The sequence below is a fragment of the Anastrepha ludens genome, chromosome 2, assembly GCF_028408465.1.
Source record: "Anastrepha ludens isolate Willacy chromosome 2, idAnaLude1.1, whole genome shotgun sequence".
Lineage (NCBI taxonomy): Eukaryota > Metazoa > Arthropoda > Insecta > Diptera > Tephritidae > Anastrepha > Anastrepha ludens.
The window spans coordinates 166,413,310-166,437,555 of NC_071498.1; the positions used below are offsets into that span (position 1 = coordinate 166,413,310).

At 39.9% G+C, this 24,246-nt stretch overlaps 1 protein-coding gene across 1 annotated transcript in view; it reads right to left on the reverse strand.

Annotated features, from left to right (window-relative positions):
• Positions 1-2,683: 2,683 nt before the first annotated feature.
• LOC128855644 (uncharacterized) overlaps positions 2,684-24,246 on the reverse strand; it is a 36,206-nt gene continuing 14,643 nt past the window's right edge. The window contains exons 2-3 of the mRNA XM_054090709.1: positions 11,882-12,620; positions 2,684-3,452 (exon numbers count right to left, since the gene is read on the reverse strand). Of these exons, the coding sequence (XP_053946684.1) occupies positions 3,229-3,452; positions 11,882-12,620 (963 nt within the window). The 3' untranslated portion in view covers positions 2,684-3,228. The remainder of the gene's footprint in view (positions 3,453-11,881; positions 12,621-24,246) is intronic.

Here is a 24,246-nt window from a genome sequence, read left to right on the forward strand (position 1 = left end):
GTTGCCCAATTCTGGTCAATCGCTACCTTCAAATGGTCCAGTTGTTGACAGTAGAGAATATAGTGTTTGACCATACGGAAGCAACTCATATTAAATAATTTCTTTCAATTCCCACCAAATACACAGTAGAACCTTCTGGCCGTTAGTCGTGGTTTGACCACTATTTGAGCTGCTTCATCACGCTTTGACTACTATATTGTCGCATGTGGCCCATTACTCATCTTCAGTCACCATTCGTTCGGCCAAGGCTTCGCAGATGGAATTTCGATTTATCATTTTTTTTCAGGTGTTAATTGGTGTGGCACCCAAACATTGAACTTCTTTTTGAATCCATCTTTGCGCAAATAGTTTAAACGTCTTTAGGACCGATTTGTAGCTTCTGGGTGCTGCTGCGACTACTAAAATGCTAGTCAACTTCGATTATTTTTGTGATTTTATCGACATTTTCGACTTAACCGACATTTTATTTAACATCAAAAATGCCTGAACGGAATCGACGAAACCAAAATTGTACGTAAATTTAGCTGTTAAAGTATCGGCATCATGAACATCATTCATTATCAAAGAAAAACTATAATATAAAATGTACCGAATTTTCACAACTGAATCTAACAAACAAAAAGCAAATTTTTGAGTGTGAAATTTCACCTTGACAATGGGCATAAACTTTAAATTGTTTGATCGATACTCTTTACGAGATATCGATCATACAGCCATCTACCGAGAAAACAATAGATTTATTTTTTGTTAACTGATTGAAATTTGAAAAGGTCAAGCCAAGGAGCACCAGGAGATTTGGTGGCTCCTAAAACACTCAGGCTAAAGAGCCCATTGTATTTATAGCTCTGGAAAGGGGGGTAGATAATCAAGGAGGGAAGGAGAAAAGTATCAGAGAAAGAGATAGGAAAGAATAGAGACAGAGGGTTCTGTGAGAATTTTCCAGATTCTTTGGCAAATCCGTAAATATCCTCTAGTTTTAGAGAACGAATATTACTCGTTCTCATGACATCGGAACCCAATACTCGCAGTCGTGCTCTAGCAAAGGCAGGACACTCACAGAGAAAGTGCTCAGTGCTATCCGCCTCCTCCAAGCATGACAGGCATACCGGGTTCTCGATGATTGCAATGGTGGTCATATGCTGACCCCATGGGTTGTGTCCTGTAATGATGCCGACCATCAACCGAATATCTTTCCTTCTAAGTTTTAGTAGTACGTTTGACAGTTTTCTGTTCGGACTTGTAACAAAACACTTTGCATTTCTGCAGCGTTCCAGACCGGACCATCGCTCTTTATGTAGATTGCCTACATAATCGCTGATCCAATTCTTGATTCCTGCGGGACTGATTCCGATTATTGGCTCTGGCCCCTGTGGGGGCATCGCTGATCCACGGTTGGCCGATTCGTCGGCAATTTCGTTTCCTTTTTAACTGATTACTTTACAGGTCACTGTAGCCTCTTTTAAATGCAATTAAAAAAATTGGACCAATATCTGTCGATTCTCTGGAAAAAGAAAATTCAGAACACCTTATTTGTGAATATCCTGAACGAGGCAGAAAAAAACTAAACCCCCTTAGTGTCATTGCCGCGCATTCATATACTTATAAATTGTGGAACAATAAATCCCTGAACGTGCTAAAGTTCTTAAAAAGCCTTAAAACATAGGGTACCTCAGCAAGTTTTGCACAAGAGATTTCTTTTAGTTCCAGTAGCCTAATAATAATAACAATAATAAATGTATGCCTTTAGTATCTCTCTCTCTCTCTCTCTCTAGTAGTATGAGTCGAAGCAATGCCTACATACATTGTGACATGAGGATAGAACTTTTCAGTTCATCATTTCTTCTATTAATAGAAGTCTTTTGACTAGGCACTAATGACTAATTATGGCACTTTGACTAATTATTAGTCTCGTTTTCTAAAAACTAACTACGAAGTTAGTTGTGGGCAACTGTTTTAATTCCTCTTTTCTGTTGCTTGTAAGTTTCCCTTTAAAAAAAAGCAATTAAAAGGAAAATTCAGCTACATGCATTAAATTTGAACTAAATTAGTTATGCAGCGCTCTATTTCTCCACCCGACTGGTTACAGCTACGCGCTTCCTCTTCTCTCACATACGCAGGTACGCGCTTCCTCCTCTTACACATACTCAGCTATACTGCCATACCATTCTTGCAGTGATACACTTACTAGTATACTTTATTACTTCCAGCTACTAGTACACTTACACTTACGTGTAGGACAGGTCAGTTAGCTGCGCTCTGAGATTCATCCAATTTCTTTGCTGTCTTCTCATACGCTTGCATTACGACACCGATTTTATCATTGTTGATGTTGCGCTGCTGTTATTTTCTCTGACTTTCATGTTGTTATGTGGGTTTCAAAATTTTGACATTTCAACATTTTCATGTTAAATGTTGTCGAAACACGTTTCACGCTTATCTCAGTGTTAATTTCACTCCGCCGACCTTTTTGTGCCGGGTCATTAATTATGCAAATCAAATTTGTAAGAAATGAAAATATACCTGTTTTACTTTTTATTTATTAAAATTTTTTATTTTTCCACATTGGTGCCCTATGTGAGCGATTTGCTAATAGATTTACAAAATTCGTAAAAAAAAACACTAGAAAAGCAAATATTTATTTAATAACAACTTACAACTACAAATATAATATAATTTAACTGGCGAATTGATGTTTGAGCCGAGACCATCGACTAGCGGCTGATGACAGACTACGGCTGCGATCATTTAAAATCAGGTATTACAAAAATTAATTATTTAACAAATTATATTAAAAATACTCAATAAGAAAAAAACTATGAATAAATAAATAAAAAAATATATTCATTAACAAATTATTCAATTAACAAAAAAATAAACAACAACATACCGCAAAGTACGCTAAATTATTTCAGCGCAATAGTAAAAAAATAGATAACTAAAAATTTTACAACTCGAAAATTAATTAACAAACCAACAGAAATCGAAAATAATTAAATCGACTCAGTGAAATCAAATGCTATCGAGCGCATAAATTGAACAGACAAGTGTAAATATGTATGTAAAGCAACGTGTACATATATACATGCAGTTGTGATGGTGTATGTGCGCTATGCACGTGTGTGTGCATGTATGCATGTACTTTTTGTGTCTTTTATGAGTCTTTCTTTTGTTGGGCAGTAAAATCGCTTTCGGTCGATTAAACTTCAAATCAACTTCAATTAATTAAAATTAGAGTCTTACAAAAGGCGGCAGATATTTATTCACTCCGCTGCTGCTGCCGCTGCTGCTGCCACTACTGCTCGCACTGCTGCTGCTGCTGGTGGAGATGATACTGGAGCCGACGTTGGCGCCTGCGCCGCCTTGCTGGCGATCCAACGATCCAATTACGGAGGCCACTGGTGCAACTCCCTCGTCGGAGACTTGTGTTGTGCCGCCTAGTTGATCGTATTGTTCTGAAAACATAGTTGGATTAGAATTGAGATTTCAGGATTACAAAGATTTTTGTGCTATTTGATGGTCTAATAATAGTTTTCAGGGAGAAACTAGCAGCCATTTTGGTAGAAATAGAGCTGGAAGACTTTCGGTTTCGATGGAAATTTAGTGCGGAGTCGATTTGACTTCGACATTGCTTTACTTTTTTTTTGTTTAAAAATTCTATGAACTTTTAGTTCTTTTCAAGTAAAGCTTGCATTTCAATCGATTCCGTCTAAATCCCCCACTGAATCTGCTTGTTGTTATTATCGGTTACATGAGACAAAAAATGTGTCTATCTAATTTAGAATGAAATGGAATGGAATAGAATTGCGGACAGACGGACATATTTTTCCAAACACTTAGGCACCCCATTGCACCTAAGGCCAAGAGTTGGTGAGTGAGTGATTAATTTTATTTTCCATGCCAACTCCGATCGAAAGCGTAGAGGTTCGACAAGACTCCATCGCTCGACAGACTTCCATCGTAAATGGTTCTGAGCTGTTTTTTTTTGCACCATCCCATGTGATGTCGGCATCTGCTAGCTCGCGCAATATCGAGCCATTTGTTTATGTGCAGAGATAAACTTAGACAGAAATCTCTGAAATGAGCGCATTGCCCTTCTGAGTGACAGTCAGGCGCCACTCATGACCCTATCGTGCTGTCAAAACAAATCCTCACTGGTCCTTGAGCGTATCGAGAAACTTTATTTACTAGGAACGCACAATTACATCCGGCTAAATTGGGTCTTAGGATACAGAGGTATAACTGGGAATGAAATAGCGGAAATAGCTGCGATCTCGCCTTTAATAGAACCCGAGCCTTTCCTTGCTATGGGAAAACACATCATTAAGGAGAAGCTTAGAAGTGAAGAGCTAGGATTAAGGGAGGTTTGTCGGCACGAAACAATGGGGCTATGCCGGGTGAAATCCGTATTGGGAGGGTGCAACCAAGAGAGTTTTAAAAACTTAAAATCCTGCTGAAGGATAAACTGAGAACGCTCCTGGGTATTCTCAATAGCCAGTGTAGACGACGCAGTCATCTGCACATGATCGGAATTTGGTTTACGGACTCTTGTCGTTTCTGCTTCCAATCTCAGTAGACTCCAATGCATCTTCTTCTAAAACGCAGTGGTATAGCACAGAGAAGGTTGAGACATCTTTGCCGATTGCAGCCAGAAGAAAGGAATCCAACTCTATTCTGAGTTTAATAAGGGAACTGGGTCTACATGAGGTACTGTGATGAGTAGAGGGTCCGAAAGACCATGAGGTTGAAGTGCAAACCCCATAAAGAATCTTATCTAATCTAACATCGACCTTCTACAAGTATTCTTTGGCTGGTTGCGTCCTCTGCTCCACCATCGCTTGCATATCAATGAGTTTGTAAGGGAGGAGGCAGCTGTCATGAACGAAGGACATGTCTAGTGAAATTCCATACAATGCCTCTTTTGTGTAGGGTCAATTAGCACATGATGTCACCTAAGACGATGACGAAGAAAAGGGGCGACAAGGGACAACGCTACGTCGATGGTAAATGAGTCAGTCAATCGTCAGTCAACTTTCTAGACTTCTTTATTGGGTAAGGCTTCCTCAAGTGGGCATCAAAATTACCAAAGTGAATATTTTGCGATGAAATTCAGCCAGGACTGAGTTTTATCATCCAGAAGCACACTCAGAAAATTTTGTTGTAAAATTCTAAATAGTTTTTTTTTTATTAACTATCGAAGTTTTTTGCAGCGCTTGAATAATTATCACATTTCTCGTAAAGTAAGTATCCGATTACAACGATTTTTCAACTGCAGGCTGATAAAGGATGATATTTTCCAAAAACGTTATTTTTGTTCCGAAACTTGATGTTTTGTTTTTGTAAATAATTTTTTTTAATAAACAATTAAAAATTTAACTAATTTCTGCGCCTCTGGGATGAAAATTTTTTAAGGATATTAACGTAATAAACATCTGTGCATTTATGTATGAAAAAAATGCGTGCAATTCGAAAAGGATTAATTATAATTAATTTTTTTGTGCCAGAATGCGCGCTTCGACTTACGCGGACGCGCACGAACAAACAAACGGCGACTCGCGGGCGGCTTGCAAAAAACCGTTTTTCGGACACGTCTCAACGCGATATGCTTCCGTATGATCAGTTTTGCCGACATTGTCATTAGTTGTGTCTAGTCTCCTTCCGACTGCTGTGGTGATATGTTTCGGTGATAATAAAAACTGTGATATGATGTAAATCGCGTACGTTAATGTGTACAAAACTAAGTCTAGACTAATATAATGCCACATGCAAATCGTTGTTGTAACCCTTTCGGAAAACAAAACCATAGTCGTGTTTACACAAATCTAGTCCGAATAAGTGACCAAAATGTGAAATTTAGCGAAATAGCTGGACAATTTGTGTGCCGTTCTTGCAGGACGTCTTTATACCAAGGAAAAGTTCACGTCTCCCCTATTGTATGTTCCACATACTTCTTAAAATACCGTATTAAGTGTACTTATAATTATAAATGCATCATTTACAGGTTGGCCTAACTTTCAAAAATGATCCTCCGAATCCCGTTGAAAATTTCCCTAACGAAATTATTACTACTGAAGATAATGAACAAGAAGATCCTAATTTCACTTGTGCGGCTGTTGATAACGAAATAAAAATTGATAATATCAATAATTTACTAGAAAAATTTGGCGCGAGCCCGGTAAAAATTCGCCGAGTCTCTTGTCCAACAAACAAAGAAAAAGTAAAATTAGCTGCGAGCGTTGATGAGTTGAAAAAAGGGGCTGACTGTAGTGCGCGTCTTTCTAGAAATTCTGAAATCGGAGGATTTGACAAAAAGGATTTTGGCATCGATGCCGAGTGGCACTTTTTTGCCTCTGCACATGGGAAAGGTGCCTGCGATGGTATTGGTGGTGCTATAAAGAGAGATGCGTACCATGCAAGCTTGCGAGATAAAATCCCGGTGAAAATTACGGGACCGAAACAGTTGTATGATTGGGCAAAAGTCAATTCTAAGAAAATTAGTTTTGATTACTGTAATAAACAAGAACATGAAAATCACTCTAGTAAGTTGAAAAAGCGCTATTCCAAAGCGCAAACTTTGAAAAATACGAGGCAGTTCCATTCTTTTATTCCAAAAGTTAAAAATTCCATCGAGTGCAAAATATTTTCAGCCCACGATCAATCTAAAATTATACCCATTATGTAAAAATAAACTACATGAAAAGTGTAAAAAGCGTGAATGATTTTCATTTTTTCTCGAAATAACAAATGAATATGCGATATCTGTATAACTTTCTATATCTTTTCACTTTTTGTGTCCGTCCGTGAATTGTTGTTGTTTTTCAGCGAGAAATTTTAAGGGCATTTGCTGACTGAACTTACAATGTAGGTATAGATCTGATATGTAAACATAAACGTTAGTAATAAAGAAGTATATATGAAACCTTGCATGACAGCTTTTACATTCCTTTGAATACATTTGATTTAATTATCATTACTCATTTCCGCGACAGTCAAAGCGCAAATTCTGTTATACGTAAATTATTTATATGGCCAATCTTTAAAAACAAGTAAACACCAGTAATGGAAAAGTCGGCAAAACTGATCTTACGGAAGCATATCGCGTTGAGACGTGTCCGAAAAACGGTTTTTCGCAAGCCGCCCGCGAAGCGCGCATTCTGGCACAAAAAAATTAATTATAATTAATCCTTTTCGAATTGCACGCATTTTTTTCATACATAAATGCACAGATGTTTATTACGTTAATATCCTTAAAAAATTTTCATCCCAGAGGCGCAGAAATTAGTTAAATTTTTAATTGTTTATTAAAAAAAATTATTTACAAAAACAAAACATCAAGTTTCGGAACAAAAATAACGTTTTTGGAAAATATCATCCTTTATCAGCCTGCAGTTGAAAAATCGTTGTAATCGGATACTTACTTTACGAGAAATGTGATAATTATTCAAGCGCTGCAAAAAACTTCGATAGTTAATAAAAAAAAAACTATTTAGAATTTTACAACAAAATTTTCTGAGTGTGCTTCTGGATGATAAAACTCAGTCCTGGCTGAATTTCATCGCAAAATATTCACTTTGGTAATTTTGATGCCCACTTGAGAAAGCCTTACCCTATTAGAAGTTTGTTAAGGGAAACACCTCAAAACACCTGACCCAAAAATGGGCTTTCTAAGTGTGGCATAAGCGGGACAGCGGCAGAGAAATTGCTCTGTATTATCTTCGTCATCTAAATACGATCACATGGAGTGTGTCCCGTAATTAATCTTATCAGTGCTCGCAGTTCTTTCCTCCTCTGTCTGCGGAAGATGGTAGCAAAGCTCCTTTCCTCCTCTACCTGCGAAGGCGCTTTGCTACCACCTTCCGGCAGTTTCAGAAAATACTTGATTGTTTTGCAGGCGTCAGAATGATTCTCATGAGATTTTTTACTGAGAGCTTTGATGTACCCAACTATTCCCGCAATATTTGGTACTAAAATTGGCCGCGGTCCAATTGGGCACTCCAAAGAACCGCAGTTTGTCAATTCATCAGTCAGTTTGTAGTCTTAAATACCATAGTGCCTCGAAACCCCATATAAGTTTAAGTTTATTCCATCTTGCAACAAAGTTTAGCCTCAACTTACATTCCTCAACAACTTGTGCAGAGGTAAGAGCAATTCATAAGGCCTTTAGAGTTGTTGGGCTCTCATTACAGACCCTGATTTTAATTCCTTTCTACCTATCGCCAATTACCCAGTCCGCTACCATATTTTAAATATTGCAAAGACTTCCGACGGACTGACCGTTGCCATCATATTTAAAGCTGTAAAACATCTGAAGCTACTGGTCAATTACATTCCGCTCCAGTACCATGTTCAGTAGACAGTTCTAACCGACTCTCGTAAGTGAGAGTGCGGATCTCTCCATCGCTTCTTTGTAGTAAAGCTAACGACATACTTTCTCTCAAAAGACTGGAATCTCTTTCAGTTTCCCATTAGGTACCACAAATAGAGAATACTGTTCTGGCATTCTTTCAAGCAACTCTCTGTGTCTGAAGCTCTGATTGTTGTGTCTAAATCCATGAAAATGTAGTCAACACATCGTTTTCAATGCCTTCTCTTTCATCGTTAAGTTCAGAGGTAGCAAATCGAACAGAGAAGTCAGGACATTGTACTCATGGCGCCACTTAAACTCCTTTGCAGCCCGTTTAACACAGAAATTTGACCACAGTTCTGCGCCACTATACTTCAGCTGAATAGCGACGTCACAGGGACTTGTGCTTTGTGGCTCATTGAAGAAGCGTATGAGCGACGAACGAGTTTTGCTGTCAGCAAGAGTGGTGGGTAGGCTTATGTGGAGTTGAAGTTTGTCAGCGCTAAACGTTTGAGATTATTTTGAAGATGATTAACTTCGGTCTTAAGTTTCTTTTACGACTGCAATTCCTTCAAGACGCACTTCATAACCGAAGGGAAGTTAGGAAGAACATTTAATAAAGGATGTGCAGACATTTCGCCCATTTTAGCCCATTCGCTTCCCGATGAGTCTGGAAATGAACGACTCAAAGGTGGGCCATTACACAAACAGCCAATTCCCTTGCATCTGTAGACCAGGACAAGGCTTACTTGGAAACCTGCATCAATCACGTCTACTTTGAAAAGAGGATCACCAAAAGAGGATCCCTCTTGCCAGCAACTGCTCATATGAACTGTCTAGGTAACTGAGTAGAAAACTGCTATTCTTTAGTATCTGATCATAACTACTCCATTGTAGGTACTGTGCGAAAGCTTAAATGATAAAAATATCTAATGAGGTTGCCATTAGCTATTTGAGACGAAGATTGTGTGGAATATTTATGAATGTAAGAGATTTGAATGCGGCTACTATCGCAGACGATAGGGTTTCGAGCTCATACAGCTTTACATCGCCATCTGGCACGTCGTTTCGCACGAATGGACACGAAAGCCTCAGCTCTGGAATTATGCTTTGATGTACCTGCTTGGTGGAGGAAGAGAAAGTCCCTCTTTATATCGGCTCCTCGGAGGAGCTTGTTATCCCTAGAGGGCGCGTCTCCAGGTGGAGGATAGGCGAATGCGATGGCGGATGCGTTAGAGTATGGTGATAGGCAGGAAATGAAATATCTACCACGGACCCACAGATCGGAAATGTAAACTTCGTTAAAAACTGACTTTCCGCGACGTCTGATTCATCATGCGAGATGAGGTCGAAAGCGGATGTCTGTACTTGAAGCAAGCGGCTCGTTATAAAACATTTGATATGACAGGCAGATCACCAGTGCTTTTTCCACTGATGTACGTGTTGGCGCAGGGTTGGTAGCACAACCGTAAAGTCAAAATACCCAAGAAACTAAGCTGATGCAATTTATTGTCAAGGAAATAAAAAAAAAAAAAAAATAGAAAATATAGGAAAGGGCATATGGAGATACAGTTGGTTTCTTGTCGTGATTATAATTAGCGATAGTTGACACGTGAGAGAAATGACAGAAATGTTGTTGAAAGGCTGAAATTGGTCTTAAATAGATGAAAAACACTCGTTTATTACTAGCACAAAATCTTATCAGTAGTTTTAGAGTTCATTCTTAAGCAAATCCTTTTTCTTTGTTTTCGGGACAGACTGGCAAGTTCAGCACTCAGACAACATTAAGTCCATTGCACTGTACCCGGGTTCCCTTTGGACTTTTTTTTAAATCTACCCTACCTTCGAAGAAATCTAATTACATCTTGTGTTGCCAAGGAGCCAAGGTGTTTGCTTCTAAACACATCAGTGCCAAGGACCTCAAGCCTGATGTGGGCGAAGGCAGGGCAGACGCACAGAAAGTAATCCGTCGTATCATCCTCCTCTCCACTTGCTGGGTAGAGTTCGCTGTCTCAGACGCCTACCTTTTCCATTTGCTTCGCTCATAGAAAGTGGCCCGACATCAGTCCAGCCAGCTGCCTACAATCCCTTCTGCTTAATGACAGGAGGAACTGCGACAGTCGTTCGGACTTGACATCAGTTTTGTCCATCCGCAGCCTTTCTCAACCTGCCAGGCTCGCTTGTGGGTTAAAGTAACTCATTTGCTAAGCGTGGCTTTGATGGCTGCAGAACTTCTTTGGCCCGGAGCCCATCCTAGCTAAAGAGTAAGAGATCTCCTTACGTGCAAGCAAATCCTTACTGAGTTCATTGTCCCACTGAGCATCCCCCCAGCGGTGCAGGGGTTAGAATATGCCCGAGGTAAGGTATGCCTGTTGTAAAAGACGACTAAAATCTAGGTTTGCCAGTGCCTGAGTAGTATGGGTGCTCAACTGGCAGTGTCTTCGGGTACGACGTCTTACCGGAGACCATAACTCGGTACCACGGGGAACAGGAGCCCTCACAGTTCGCTCTGACCTGTTCTTGGGAACGGCCCTTCGGGGAGGTTTTCGTGGTGGCTGTGGTTAAGACCTAAAGCGCGGGTAGGTTTTAGGCCGATGTGGAGTTGCATTGCAACCGGGTGGCGGGACCCATAGAACGGCAGAGGTATGGGTAGGCCTCGAGCCCTACCAAGGCGGTTAGTGTATCCATGCCACTTTGACAATTGGTACCAAATATTGTTTGGGTCCTGATCATTGATAATTGATTTTGATCCGTGTGCCTTTGGGTACCGTGGGTTGGAGCTGTCGCCAGCAGGCACTCACGTAAAAAACACTGGACGCTGTCCCACTGAGCATAGTTTGTGTCTCATTTCGTGACTCCGCGTCTGAGTTTTAGTTGGCTAAAGAATGACTGTGTTTTGAGATTTTCCCAATTTTTACATGATTACTACACATGTGAATAGTTGAAAAGGGAATGCGCGGAATGTGACCTTATTCAATATTCAATAGCGACTTAAGAAGAAACAAATTCGAAGAAGTTCCCAACGGCCTTGAGCAGCCAACGCTCGATTGCTTAAGTGCGTGGATGAGACACTAAAGTTGAAGAGGTTCACGTCATTAAAGCACAGATCACAGAGACCGAATACAAAATGTTAAGGCCAACACATTAACATATCGCTTCGCATACCAACGAACTTTGGAAGTGCCATCAAATTATGCACCGACTCTATTAAAGCAAAGTTGAAAAGCTCAAAATTATGTAAATAAACCAAATGCCGATATTCAAATAGCCAGAGGTGGATACTTCTGAAAATGATTCATCATATTTTCGCTGGTTTGGCACTTTTTGTTTTGCCTTTTTTTTTTGGTGACGTTCTCCGCACTTCAGCAGCACAATGAATTTGCATTCGAGAATTGCAGAACAGGAAGTAAAAATCAATAAACTCAGCCAAAGCTGTTTGGCACAATCGGTGCAAATAGGAAATCTGCTTAAATCGAAATTTATGAAGTGAATTTTTATGCTGCTGTTTTTGTTAACTTTCAAGTGGTGAATGTGACCTACCTTGAATGGTGCGTTGTGCATGTTGCGCTTCCTCTTGGGTGCGATATTTGATGAAATAGACTTCCGGTTTGCTGGGCGGCTTGGGCGCTGCCTCCTGGTAAGCCGCCTCCAAGTCGATGGGATCTGGCTTGCGTGTGAGCACATAAATAATAGTCTTTTCCTCGGTTGGCGCTTGATTCACGCGTAAGGCTGCTGCGTTTGGCTTGGGACTTGGCGCCTTAATGAAGACAATGCGGTAGTGCTTGCGTGGTGGTGGCGGAGGCAACACCGGTCGCTGGTAACGTTCTTCATGCTCTTCGGGTGCGACATGCACGTAAATGTCCTTGGTGACTAGAGATGGTGATTGCCCAAAGTGGCCTTGCTGTTGGTATTGCTGCTGTCCGAACGTTGGATAGGCGGGTTGTTGTGGACCGTGACTGGGTTGGAAACCGGGCTGAAAATGTGGTGTCTGTGACAGAGGCGCACTTTGGTAATAGTTGTTTGGCGTCGCAACGGTGGGTAAAGCAGCTGGGGTGCTGATGAGGGATTGCGTCAGTTTGGCATTTTGCAGTGCCTGTTGCAGGAAACTTGGTTGTTCTTGTACGTTGGAACTGGTGTGCTGTTGTTGTGCACTGGATGTGCTACTAATGCCAGGCAGCTTGATTTGGAAGCTATTCTGTTGATTCTGGAAACTGTTTTGTTGACTCTGGTAGTTATAGCCCTGTGGCTTGGCATACGCCGTTGCGAGCAGGCAGAGTGTCTGAAAGGGAGCGAATTGAGATGGTTAAATCGGGCGGAAGTTTATAAGATAGGCGATTAGTACTTAGGATTTCATGGGGAAATAGTATTGGTATAAATCCCTATATCTAAGAGACGAATGCCATTTATTTGGGGGCTGATTTCCGCTTCTTAGCCGAGTTATAAGATCTTTTTTATTTGACTTTTGCGATAATGTAAAAAGTAGTTGTTTTTTGTTGAAAGTAGAAGTTGAAACTGGTGTCATATTAACTGGATCCTGGCTAAGAAATGGTAAACTAGTTACATTGCTCGTTGCAGTAGCATTTATGAGCTCTTTTTGAGGACTGGACATAATTGTCGGGAGATTTTACAAGGTGGGTAAGTTACGCCATTTTTCATTTCCTTTTCCTATACATTTTTAAAAAATAAATAGCGTGCATTAATGTAAGGGTATACTTATGTCAGTTGCTGTAGTTTTTTTGTTTAAGTACAAGAAAATCAGCGGAAGTCTATGGTCGTTGGGACCGTCAATGTGAGACTATAACCCGCTTGCTTCTTCGACTATTGTCGTCATTAGGCGCCGAAACTCGGTTACGCTCTGGCTACGAGGGGCATAGCAGCTGACTATGTAAATTCCTTCCATTGTTGCCGAATATGACTATATCCCGAGCAGCGGAAAGAGCGCTTCGGTGACGGGATTTCATTCAGGCGAGATGACACCCAGCCGATCTCAATTTTCTGCAATTCCAGTGTCGCCGGTAAGCTGATAAATGCTGTTTCAGTGCCTTTGAAGGACGCCTTCATGCTGCGAATTTCGCTCTCCTCCGGCTTTCTTAATCCACACTGTGTATGCAGTATAGTTTTCATCAAGATCTTTGCATGGGTGTTTTTGCTGCCGCAGTCGCCGCACTCCTGCCATTGCTGTCTGGAATAAAAAAGTGCTGTTCCCCGTTTGGTAATTAGGTGCCGAGTCTCACTGGTTCATCGGCCCTAAAATTCCCTTCAATGTCACAATAATCAAGAACCCATACTACATTTAGGCGAAATGACAGATCGAAATGATCGACGAAATTAGTGATCACGCTAAGCGCCATGCGGCGTTTAATGAAGGTTTTCGATTGGTTTTTATTGCCACCTGGCTGACAGTGAAAATATAGATAATATCCCTAGGTATTGCGTCAGTGTCACGGCCTTAACTATTGTCATCACTTCTGCTTAAAGCCCACTGCAATAGCCGGGTAGTCAAAAACAGAAAGGGATCCCACATGTTCGTAATATACAACTCCGTCCACCTTTCCATCGAGCTTTGGGCCATCTGTGAATCCTTGGTTGAACTCTCTCTGCCTTGAAACGTTTTTAAAGTTGGAGTTTTTGAGTTCGTTGTAAAGAAAAAACCAATGAAACGTCTTCTTTTCACTCTACCCTTGATGGTAGAATGGTCGCGAACGTTTTAGCGATATTTGTATGTTCCCACACAGTCCCGGAAAGCTCCGAATTATCGGTCAGCATCTTCACGGTAGGTGAAATTGTCAAGTATTGTATGGGTGTTCTCTAATGAAATTGCTAGAGATGGTAGAGAATCAGTTTAGGAACGAGTTCATTAACGTTCGTTAAATATGATTTACGGTCAGTTGGACCTAGGAGTGCTTCTTTTTTTTCACCACCGCCAGTAGGTTCATAAAATTGCCGTCTGACATGTTTTGAAGACCACTTTGACGACTGGTTTTAATAAGACGATGCTCCAAACCTTACAACTCGACGAAGCAGATTGCAGGTTGGTGACATCCAACATAGTCAGCAATCGAATGATCGAACGCGAGGGCAGTTGGAACGAGGAAAAAAGATACATCGAAGACGTCGTACAGAAAATAGATAGATCTCGACACAGTGCAACAAAGCGCAGTCGCACTAATAGAGACACAAGAAGATGACCCTATTGGTCATTTATGGATGCCGTTCTGGACCCTCCGGAAGTAATGCAGAAAGTAGTCCCGGGAAGGATGTCTGCTAAGAAGGAAAGGAGGGATTGCTTTAGTGTCCACAACACTCAACGCAGTAGACGATGGTCACTGTAAATCCGCAGGCCTTTTGAACCCTACCTCACCCATAACAACAAACAAACAAAACCACAGCTCGATGAATAATCAATTTATATTGATCATTGTTTTGAAAGCGGCGTTCGAATCTCGGTAAAAGACCAAAATGAAGAAAAAGTGTTTTCTAATAGCGGCGGGGGGGGTGGTGGGGGGGAGTAGAGGGTTAAGTAGTGGTGGGTTATGAACGGTGACTGATTTGCTGCTGATAAAGTTCATTAGATTTTGGATATCAAGGCCAGCTATATCAGCAAGCGTAGGAAAGAAGTGAGAAACAGGATGCTTAAATCTTGGCCCCCGAGAACAGGGCAGCTAAGGAGCAGATGCTGAGATGATACCTCCCCACAGCTGACGCAATATGGACTCGAAATAATTCCAAGACATGATGTATACTTTCAGTATTCAAAGAGGTTGTACTCCATCTGGTATTGCTAGGGACCAAAAGATATATGCGTGGCTTAATGCCAACCAGGCTAACCTAACCTAATTCCTAGCCTCACGGCATGCATACCTCACGGATAATGTGCTGTGAAGACACCCACGAAGCTTGAGAGCTGAGGTTTTGTCATACTCAGAGTATCTTTCATATTTCGGATTCGTATTCAAAAAATAAATGCCCTGGAATTATCTACCAGATTACAATAAAAAACTTCTTTCCAAATTCTGTTTTGTATTATCATTTTAAGTTGTCTAGCTCTTATAAGAAGGCCCGATACTGAAGGGTTTTTCAATAACAGGTATTATTATTGAATGGATTGCGCTATCGAGAGATGATTAACGATTTTTTATAGCCGGAATTGGATGATATTGATCTAGACAACGTTTATTTTCAACAAGACGACGCTACGTGCCACATAAGCAACGAATCCATTGATTTTTTACGGGAAAAGTTTCCGGACCGTGTTATCTCTCGAAGAGGTGATCACAATTGGCCACCGAGATCTTGTGATTTAACACCTTGTGACTCATTTCTTTGGGACCTCATGAAAGAGAAGATCTACGCCAACAGCCCAGAGTCGATTCAAGACCTCAAAGATGGAATTCGTGAGGCTATCGAGGACATAGGGCAGTCACTTTGCAATGCGGTTATGGAAAATTTCATGTAAAGGATAGTGTCCTGTAAGCGTGGTCGTGGTGCCTGATGTTATTTTCCATTATTAACGGCATACCTTCCTCTTTATAATGAATTAAACATCCGATCATTTATATTAAAAAATAGCATTTTTCTTTGAATATCAAAATAACACGTCTTATTGGAAAACCCTATACAAAAACCATTTTCAAATTTTGTGCAAAAATCATGAAAATTCTGAAACTTTTCACCGAAATTGCAAACCCTTCAGACAGAATTTTTAACATTTTTTTTGGTATGCCGTAATATCGTTTAATAAAGTCCTCGTTGCAAGGGGCTACAAAATACTTTGTCATATATTTAAAAAAATTTCAGATGCAGTTTTCCTGAACTAAAATAATTGAACAACAAAAAACTTGTTTTTTTGTTTTATATTTTTTCCAGAAAAATTGCTTCCACTAAAGGGCCAACTCTGTACGACTGGTGTAAAAAGAATCATTAGCGGTTTGTTATAGCGAAATTAAAATTTTAATATTATATTTTAGCACTTGAAAAACACAACGTATGCCGCGCTTTATGAAAATCAGCAGTCTTTTTGCGCCTATTTTGAAATTTTCGCTAGTCCACTTGCTCTTTAAGCCAACACTTCAGCTTTGTCACATATAAACTTAATTTTTTTTTTTCATTTTCAAACTTACAATAAAAGCGCGCATCTTTCTTGTATGCGATCGAACGAATTCTATAAATAAAGCCAAATCGTACGCGACACACTTGACACCACCGACTGGACCAATTGACAAACACAAATCAACTAAATGCTAATCAGTTGAACGGCAATCTTTTATATCACAGCCAAATATTTATCAAAGCAACTGCAGAGCAGATAACCACCAACAGTGAACAAATAAAGCACGCGGTTCAGTTGGTCCGCGTTGCAGATGGAGGAGAAGTTGGAGATGGTGCTCACAGTGCGTAGATCGAGAGTGCGATTGGTGGAAAGAGGGGAAAAAACGAGTTGCGCGCAAAAAAATGCCGAAAATCACAGAGCGACGAAATTGCGAAGTAGACCGAGAAAAAAAGACTTACAAGAAGATATAAGAAGAAGAAGAGCGAAAAGAAGAAGAAATAGGAGAGACAAGAAGAAGAAATAGGAGAGAAAAGAAGAAGAAATAGCAGTTACGCAGTTGTTGCGAGCGCGCGAAAAAGCTCAAATGCTGTTACTGTACGTAGCTGTAACTGCACAGCCTGCATAGTGTGTGTGTATGTCAACAGTGCATGTTGTGTGTGCTTCCCATATGTGTGTGCGTGTGAGTTTCGGCGCTAATTGCAATACGAACAAATTACCGCTGCTGTGTGCAAGCAATGCACGACGCTGCCGCCGGAAGTCCAATTTCCCTACAAACACACGCCACGGCGCTGACCACGAATGAAAATAAACGAAATGACAAGCTGATCAGGTATCGTACAAAACTACCTCACTAATTTCCCCAATGCACCCAATATCGAGCATTTCACACCACCGCGCACAACATCACAACACATCATTTCTGAAATTATTAACCAGATACTACGAGTATTTTGACGGCTCATTGGCCCATTGCCACGATCTCGGTTATGCAAGCGCTATGCACTGACCGCATTGCTGATCGCTGATCGGTTGACGCAGCATCGAATGGTGTGGAGTTGAATTGACTGAACTTTGATTACGAGTATGATTTGCACGCTTATAACCGTTTCGAATCAATCGTCGCTATGATTATTCGATGCTCTCGGCATGGCACCATAGGGCGCCTAGGGCTGCTTGATCATGATTGCCCAGTGGGTGTGCAAAGCTTTAGGTGTAGATCGCTTACAGTTAGGCAAATAATAATGAGTTGAATTTGCTGAGTGAACTGTTCGAAAATGAGGTGGATCGTTTATTGGTGTGGAAATTATGCCAAGCGCGAGCTTTCAAGCTGGGTTTGTTAGCTCACATGAAAGCATCCCCACACCTTTCTTCGATTGGAAATGTGCAAAGTGTATTTGGTTTTTTTTTTTTTTTTCGTTGTATAAAAGTAATTAAAATTATGAATTAAGCACATCAGTTTGGTAAATTCGCTGTGATATAAGCCGCCAGCAGGTAGTAATGGAGCTATTGGCTGTGGGCGCGAGAAGTTTGCAGTGATGTGGGACGTTTGCATCACAAATACCGAAGGTGTGCTAAATTTCATGCATTCCAAACAGTAAAGTCAATAATTTCCGATTGCCAAAATATTATATAAGCGAATGACAATGGTAATTCACCAAAAAGGTTATTTTTTTTTAATTATATTAAATAAAAAAATAAAAATGTTACTATAGCCAATGTAAGTCGGACTACTTTGCTGTGCCGTTAAAAATACATTATTTTGTGCCTTTTAAATGGATAATGGATGAGCCTAAACTTAAGGGGTCCAGGTGGTCTAGAGCTCGAAAATTTGGGGTATTTTCAGGACTTTTGTTACAATAAAAAATGAAAAATGATATTTAAATGTTTTAGGCTTTTTATCTAACTTTTTTGAAGTTGACCTTCCCGAAAAATTGGACCTGGCCATTTTGGTTCTTCTATTTATCTGAAAGACAACACCCAAAAAAATTATTAATTGATATGGCTGTAGCTACAGTCTGTGTTAGAAAAAGGGAACCGCGATTATTCATGAAGTATAAAAGATATATATTTAAAAATTTTTACATGAAATTATGTAGAAAACTACGAATCAAAATTACTCAAAAAGCCGTGTAATCTCCATCGCTGTCGAGTATAGCCTGGCATCTTCTCGGCATGCTTTGAACCAACTTTTCCGCGTAGCTCGTCGAAAAGAGGACCAGATTTTGCGAACTTGACGCATGAGTTGCTTTAAATCATGAACTGGCCTTCTGGCAAGATGCGTTTTCATAGTTCCACAGGCATTTTCAATCGAATTGGAGCCTGGGGACTGGAAAGGCCAGTCCAATACTGTGACGCCATTGGCTTGTGTTGTTGCTTCTCAATGTGTTTTTCTGAGAGTCGTGGTTTTGATGACGTGGGGCTGGGCAATGCGATGCCACTCAAAGACAGCCCTTACATCGATTGAAAACCACTGTTTGGTGCGGCCTATGGGCTGGAGGGATTATCGGCCCTTATTTCTTCAAAGGCGACGCTGCCGCAAAATGTAACATTGAATGGCGAATGCTATCGCACCATGATAAGCAACTTTTTGTTGCCGAAAATTGAAGCCCGTCCACAATATTTGATCCCAACGAGACGGTAATTGCGGCTACTTGCCGTAAAGCCCGTGAAAGAATGGATTTCCTGCGTCGTCGTATCAGTGAGTAATTTATCTCTCGTCTCTGCCCACCAAGATCGTGTGTGAGATGTGATACCATTGGACTTTTATTTGTGAGGTAACCAAAGTCAAAATACTTTGTGGATAAACGAGCTTCGATACAGATATTGGAAGTCAGCATTACTAAAGTTATTCGAGAGATACCGACCGAAGTTCTCCAGCGAGTCATTCAAAAGTGGTGTTTATGTATAGCCGGCGCAGTTGCGGCCAACATTTGAAAGGGATTGTCTTTAAAAAATAATAATAAAAGGTGACAAATTTTGCATTTTCATTCTTTTATATATATCAATTTAAAATCCCATGTCTCTAAATTGACCAGCCTTTAGTCTTGTCGTTTTTGTTTGGTATTTGGAAATACGAGGTATGTTTAAAAAAAGTTAAGTTGTCAAATATTGCGGATTACATACATTCGTCTTTCGATTATTGCTTCTTTTATGTTGGTACAGTCGCCTCGATATATTCACGGCAATATAGAATTTTTTGCATTTTGACTTGAACGCAAATTTTCATAATAAGCCTGAATAACTTTAACGCGTTGCCCGATTGAGTACCTTTCCATAGTTCAAATTGAATTAGTCTGAAATAGAAAAATGTCAAATGAAATGCAAAAAAAAAGCTTCACGTTTAGGTGTGGTTCACATTCAATATCAGCCCTTAAAATTTAACCACGCTCTATATACCAATTTTTATAATAATCAGTCCAGTAGTTTTTGTGTTCATCGATGACATACAGACAAACATTTATTTTAATATATAGAGATTTTACTAAAAAAATGTCTCAAAGCACACTAAAAAACATAACCCTTATTTCAACATTTCCTTGTTTTATTGGAAAAAGTTTGATTTTGTCGCACAGTGTTGAATGCGTATTATCACAAATCGTTTCCACTTACCAAAGGCAAATCAGCCTAGCACTTTAAATGCTGGTTAAAAAAAAAACTTATAAAAATGTGATATTATTTATTATGTACATATATACATATATCCTATTACACCCTCCAATATCATACATATTCATATAATACAGGGTGGGCCATATAGCGTTTGCCTTTTGAACCACCTATTGTTTTGAGAATAGTAACACAAATTGCATGTCAAATGTGTTCATAATTTACTTAAAGGTTTGACATTTACGAAATGGGACGCTATACGCTTGAAGAAAATTGGGAAATATTGAAAACCTATTTCCAAAGTGATGAGTCTTCTTCTTCTTTTCCGATTTTCACATCGGTGGCTACGTCAATAAGCAAAATTGTCGGATTTGGGGCTCAGAAAATCCACACGTTACTGTAGAGAAGCAAATGCATCCACAACGAGTCAATGTTTGGTGCGGTTTTTGGTCTGGCGGCATTATCGGGCCATTTTTTTCGAAAATGAGCGAGGAGCCGCGGTTACAGTAAATGGCGAGCGTTACCGTGACATGCTGAACGAGTTGTTTCCAAAAATTGAAGAGGATGTCATGGACGACATTTGGTTTCAACAGGACGGTGCAACTTGTCACACTGCCAAAGTTACACTCGAACTTTTGGCTACCGTTTTTGAAAACCGAATAATCAGCCGAAATTCCGATATCAATTGGCCGCCTCGGAGCTGTGATTTAAGCTCGTTGGACTATTTTTTCGTGGGAAGCCGTTAAGGACAAATGCTATACGAACCGTCCAGAGACGATTGATGCTTTAAAACACGAAATCGAAGTTGCCATTCATGGAATCGGAGCTCAAACAATCGAATGACCTACTGTAAAGCCAGTCGTGGCAGTCATTTGAACGATATTATTTTTCATTCATAAATGGCAATGTTGAATCTTCAAAATAAAAAAAAAAGTTTGAAAAAAATGTATTCGTTTTTTTTATAGCCGGTTCAAAAAGCAAATTTTACATGGCTCACCCTGTATTTATACGTCCATAGCTAGGCACTGGCACTTTTCCAAAAATTAAAAAAAAATGCTTTAAATTTCATTCAGATTTTTTACTAAAACTACTACTTAATAAAAACCATTATAACTTCTTAAGTGCAAAATATTTGAAAAAAACAACAACAAATTACTACACTGTTTTTTGCAAACACTTCGCCTCTGACCTTCACTGTAATTTGATTTGCCCTGAATTGAGTTAATTTTAGACCAAAAGCTCAATAACTTTACGATTGCAGATTCATTTAACACTAAAAGTGTTTATAATTAAAAGTCTGTCAGTCAAAATATTTACTATATCACACACTGACATACACACACACACACCCATATAAGGCAATTGACCATCGCTCATTGCTATCAAAAGCGCTTTGTGGTCGAAATGGCGCTATCTTCGAAGCTAGGGTAAAAATCTCTGTCATTGACAGACAGCTAATTGGCTGCTGGTAGTGTCAATGCTGGTGGGATTATCAGCAAATGTTATGCTGTTCGCGGCCTGCTGTGCTGTGACCCTCACGATTACAAGCAGTTGATGGGCGTTACTTAATACCCAATAACATCAAGAAGATTAGTTGTGCATGTGGACGCTCATATGTATGGGTATGTAAGTATGTGCACAATAAACATAAAATCATTCCGAAATTTATGAGTTTTATTGTGAAGAAGTTGCACAATTTATTGAAAAATTTAAAAAAAATATATTTTTATTAATTTTATTTCAATATATTATAAGTTTGAGTTGATTGCAGCTGGAAGTTAATAAATGATTTTACAAAAGTCATCTAAGTGCCCAAGCACGACCAAATTACGGCAACAGGTTTCTATAAAAAAAAAAAAAAATACGAGTAATTTGAGGTATTGAAGAAGGGCATGCAAACCTTTTTTTAATTATTTTGTTTTGGCTTAGCTTAGATAATCTCTAACTATATCCAAATGCACTAATCCATCTGCCTTGCACTCACATTCAAACTCATTAAGAAAGACTACTACTTAGTCAACCAATGGATTCCGCAAAGTTTACAATTAGGACATCCCTTCTAGCGATACTTCAAAAGGAGTCTCCAAGGAGCATATCAGCCAATGAAATTGACCTGCTTAATGTACGAGGTCGGTAAAATAAGTGCCCGTGTTTGTTGACAGAGGCCGTTCCTGAGTGAAGTTGGTGTTTGCATCGAGTGCTGTCATCTATCATAGGACGACCAAACAAGTTTCAGACTGATCGATACTTTCGTTTGGATTTGGCAGCTATTCAAGTGAGACGTGTTTCGTGATTTTCGCTAAGATGGATCGTTCGGTAAGTCGTTTTTTTTTTGGATGGGAAAAAATGAGAGGTGATAAGAGCAAAGTTGGATGCTGTCTATGGGGACGCTTCGCCATCTATGAGCACAGTGATGATGAAGAGCGACCAGGACGAGCGGCAGACGTGGTTGCCGAGAAAATCATTCGTTCGTCGTTGAAACCTGGATTCATCATTACACACCCGAAACGAAGCAACAATCAAAACAATGGATTTCTCCTGGTGAATCTGCGAAGACAGTCCTATCGGCCGGAAAGGTTAGGGCGATGATTATTTGGGATGTGAACGGCGCCATCCTCATGGATTTGTTTAGAAAAAGGAAGAACGATCACTGGACAATACTACAGTGAGTTATTGGACCGCTTTCACAAGAAATTGAAGGAGACACGGCCGCATTTGGCGAAAAAGAAGGTGCTGTTTCACCGTGATGATGCACCAGCACATTCATCCGGAGCCGTCGCCGCCAAACTGCATGAATTGCTGCCGGATCCGCCATAATCACTCGATTTGGCTTCCTGCAACTTTAACGTGAAAATATGGCTCGCGGGAAAAAAATTTGGTTCAAACGAGGAAGTTATCGCCGAGACAGAGGCGTATTTTGGAGAGTCCGACAAGTTATATTTTTTGGAGAGGTTGAAAAAATGGCGTGAGCGTTGGAAGAAGTGTGCCTTTTTAAAAGAGGAATATGTTTTAAAAAAGAAACCTTTTTTTTTTGAAAAGATGGGGTCTTCATTTATGATACGGGTACTTATTTAACCCCCATTGTATATGAGAGAAGTGTATCTATAAGATTTCTTTAATTAGTAAATTCGGCATCCCAGGAAGCTCATTCAGATATTCCGTAAACTCTCGTATCACTTTGTCTATGATATCCTGGCATCAAAATTCTTTAGACTCGAAAGACAGAAAGAAGTCTGTTTTAAACGATTTTAGCATCATTCGGGAAGCTGAGGTTGCCGTGTTTGTACAAAAAATGCTGGTGCAAAATTAACATAAAATTAGTTTGTCTACAAAATGAAGATTCAAGAGGTGTAGGTGCAAGAATAATCAGCAAGCTGATTGTGCTTGGCCAATCTCCCGCTGTGCCCCGCCACTACTACTTTAATAAAAAAGGCAGGCAGCTCGTTAGTTACCTGGCGCTCTAAACGAGGTTAACAAAGCACAGGTAGTAGCTATGCTGGAACAACAACTCAAACACTGCATATGAGCAAGTACTTACTCAGTATCTGAGTACGTAGGTGGAACGATTTTCGACTTTGATGGATGATTGAAAGTAAGAGTTGGGAAGCAAAGTGTTATGTCACACCGTCAAGGGATAAAATAACACAAGAAATTGGCTTGCTTTTTGTATGCAGTGACTAAGGCAAAATACGAGTAGTCATAACAACATGAGGCATACAGTATTGTGAATAATATTAGTAACTGTATTTTATTAACTTTTTCGTTCAGAAATATTCAGCTAGTCCTGAAAAGGGGTTTTGACGAAAATAGTAAAGGTCAATTGAGAGGCATCTGATTATAAATAGAAATAAAATAACGAAAATTTAAATCTATTGGGCAAACTTTTTTAATTTTGTCTAGAACCATTCATTCAGAAAAAACGAGAGACCCAAATACGTGAGTGCGAGGAACTTGATGGCCAATAGGAACAACTCCCGAAAATTCTACCAGAAAGTTTCAAGAAGATTTCAAGACCATGCCGTTTTCCTGTATGAACAAAGACGGCGATCTGGTGACTGACATCCAGAGCAATCTTAAATTATGGAGGGAACACTTCTCAAACCTGTTATATAATGACAGATGCCCGTGTCACAGAGAATGTGAAAATCCCGATACCCCATTGGTTGACGACGGAATTGTCGTTCCGCTACCCGACCATGACGAGGTGAGAATAGCGATAACGCGACTAAAGAACAACAAAGCCGCGGGC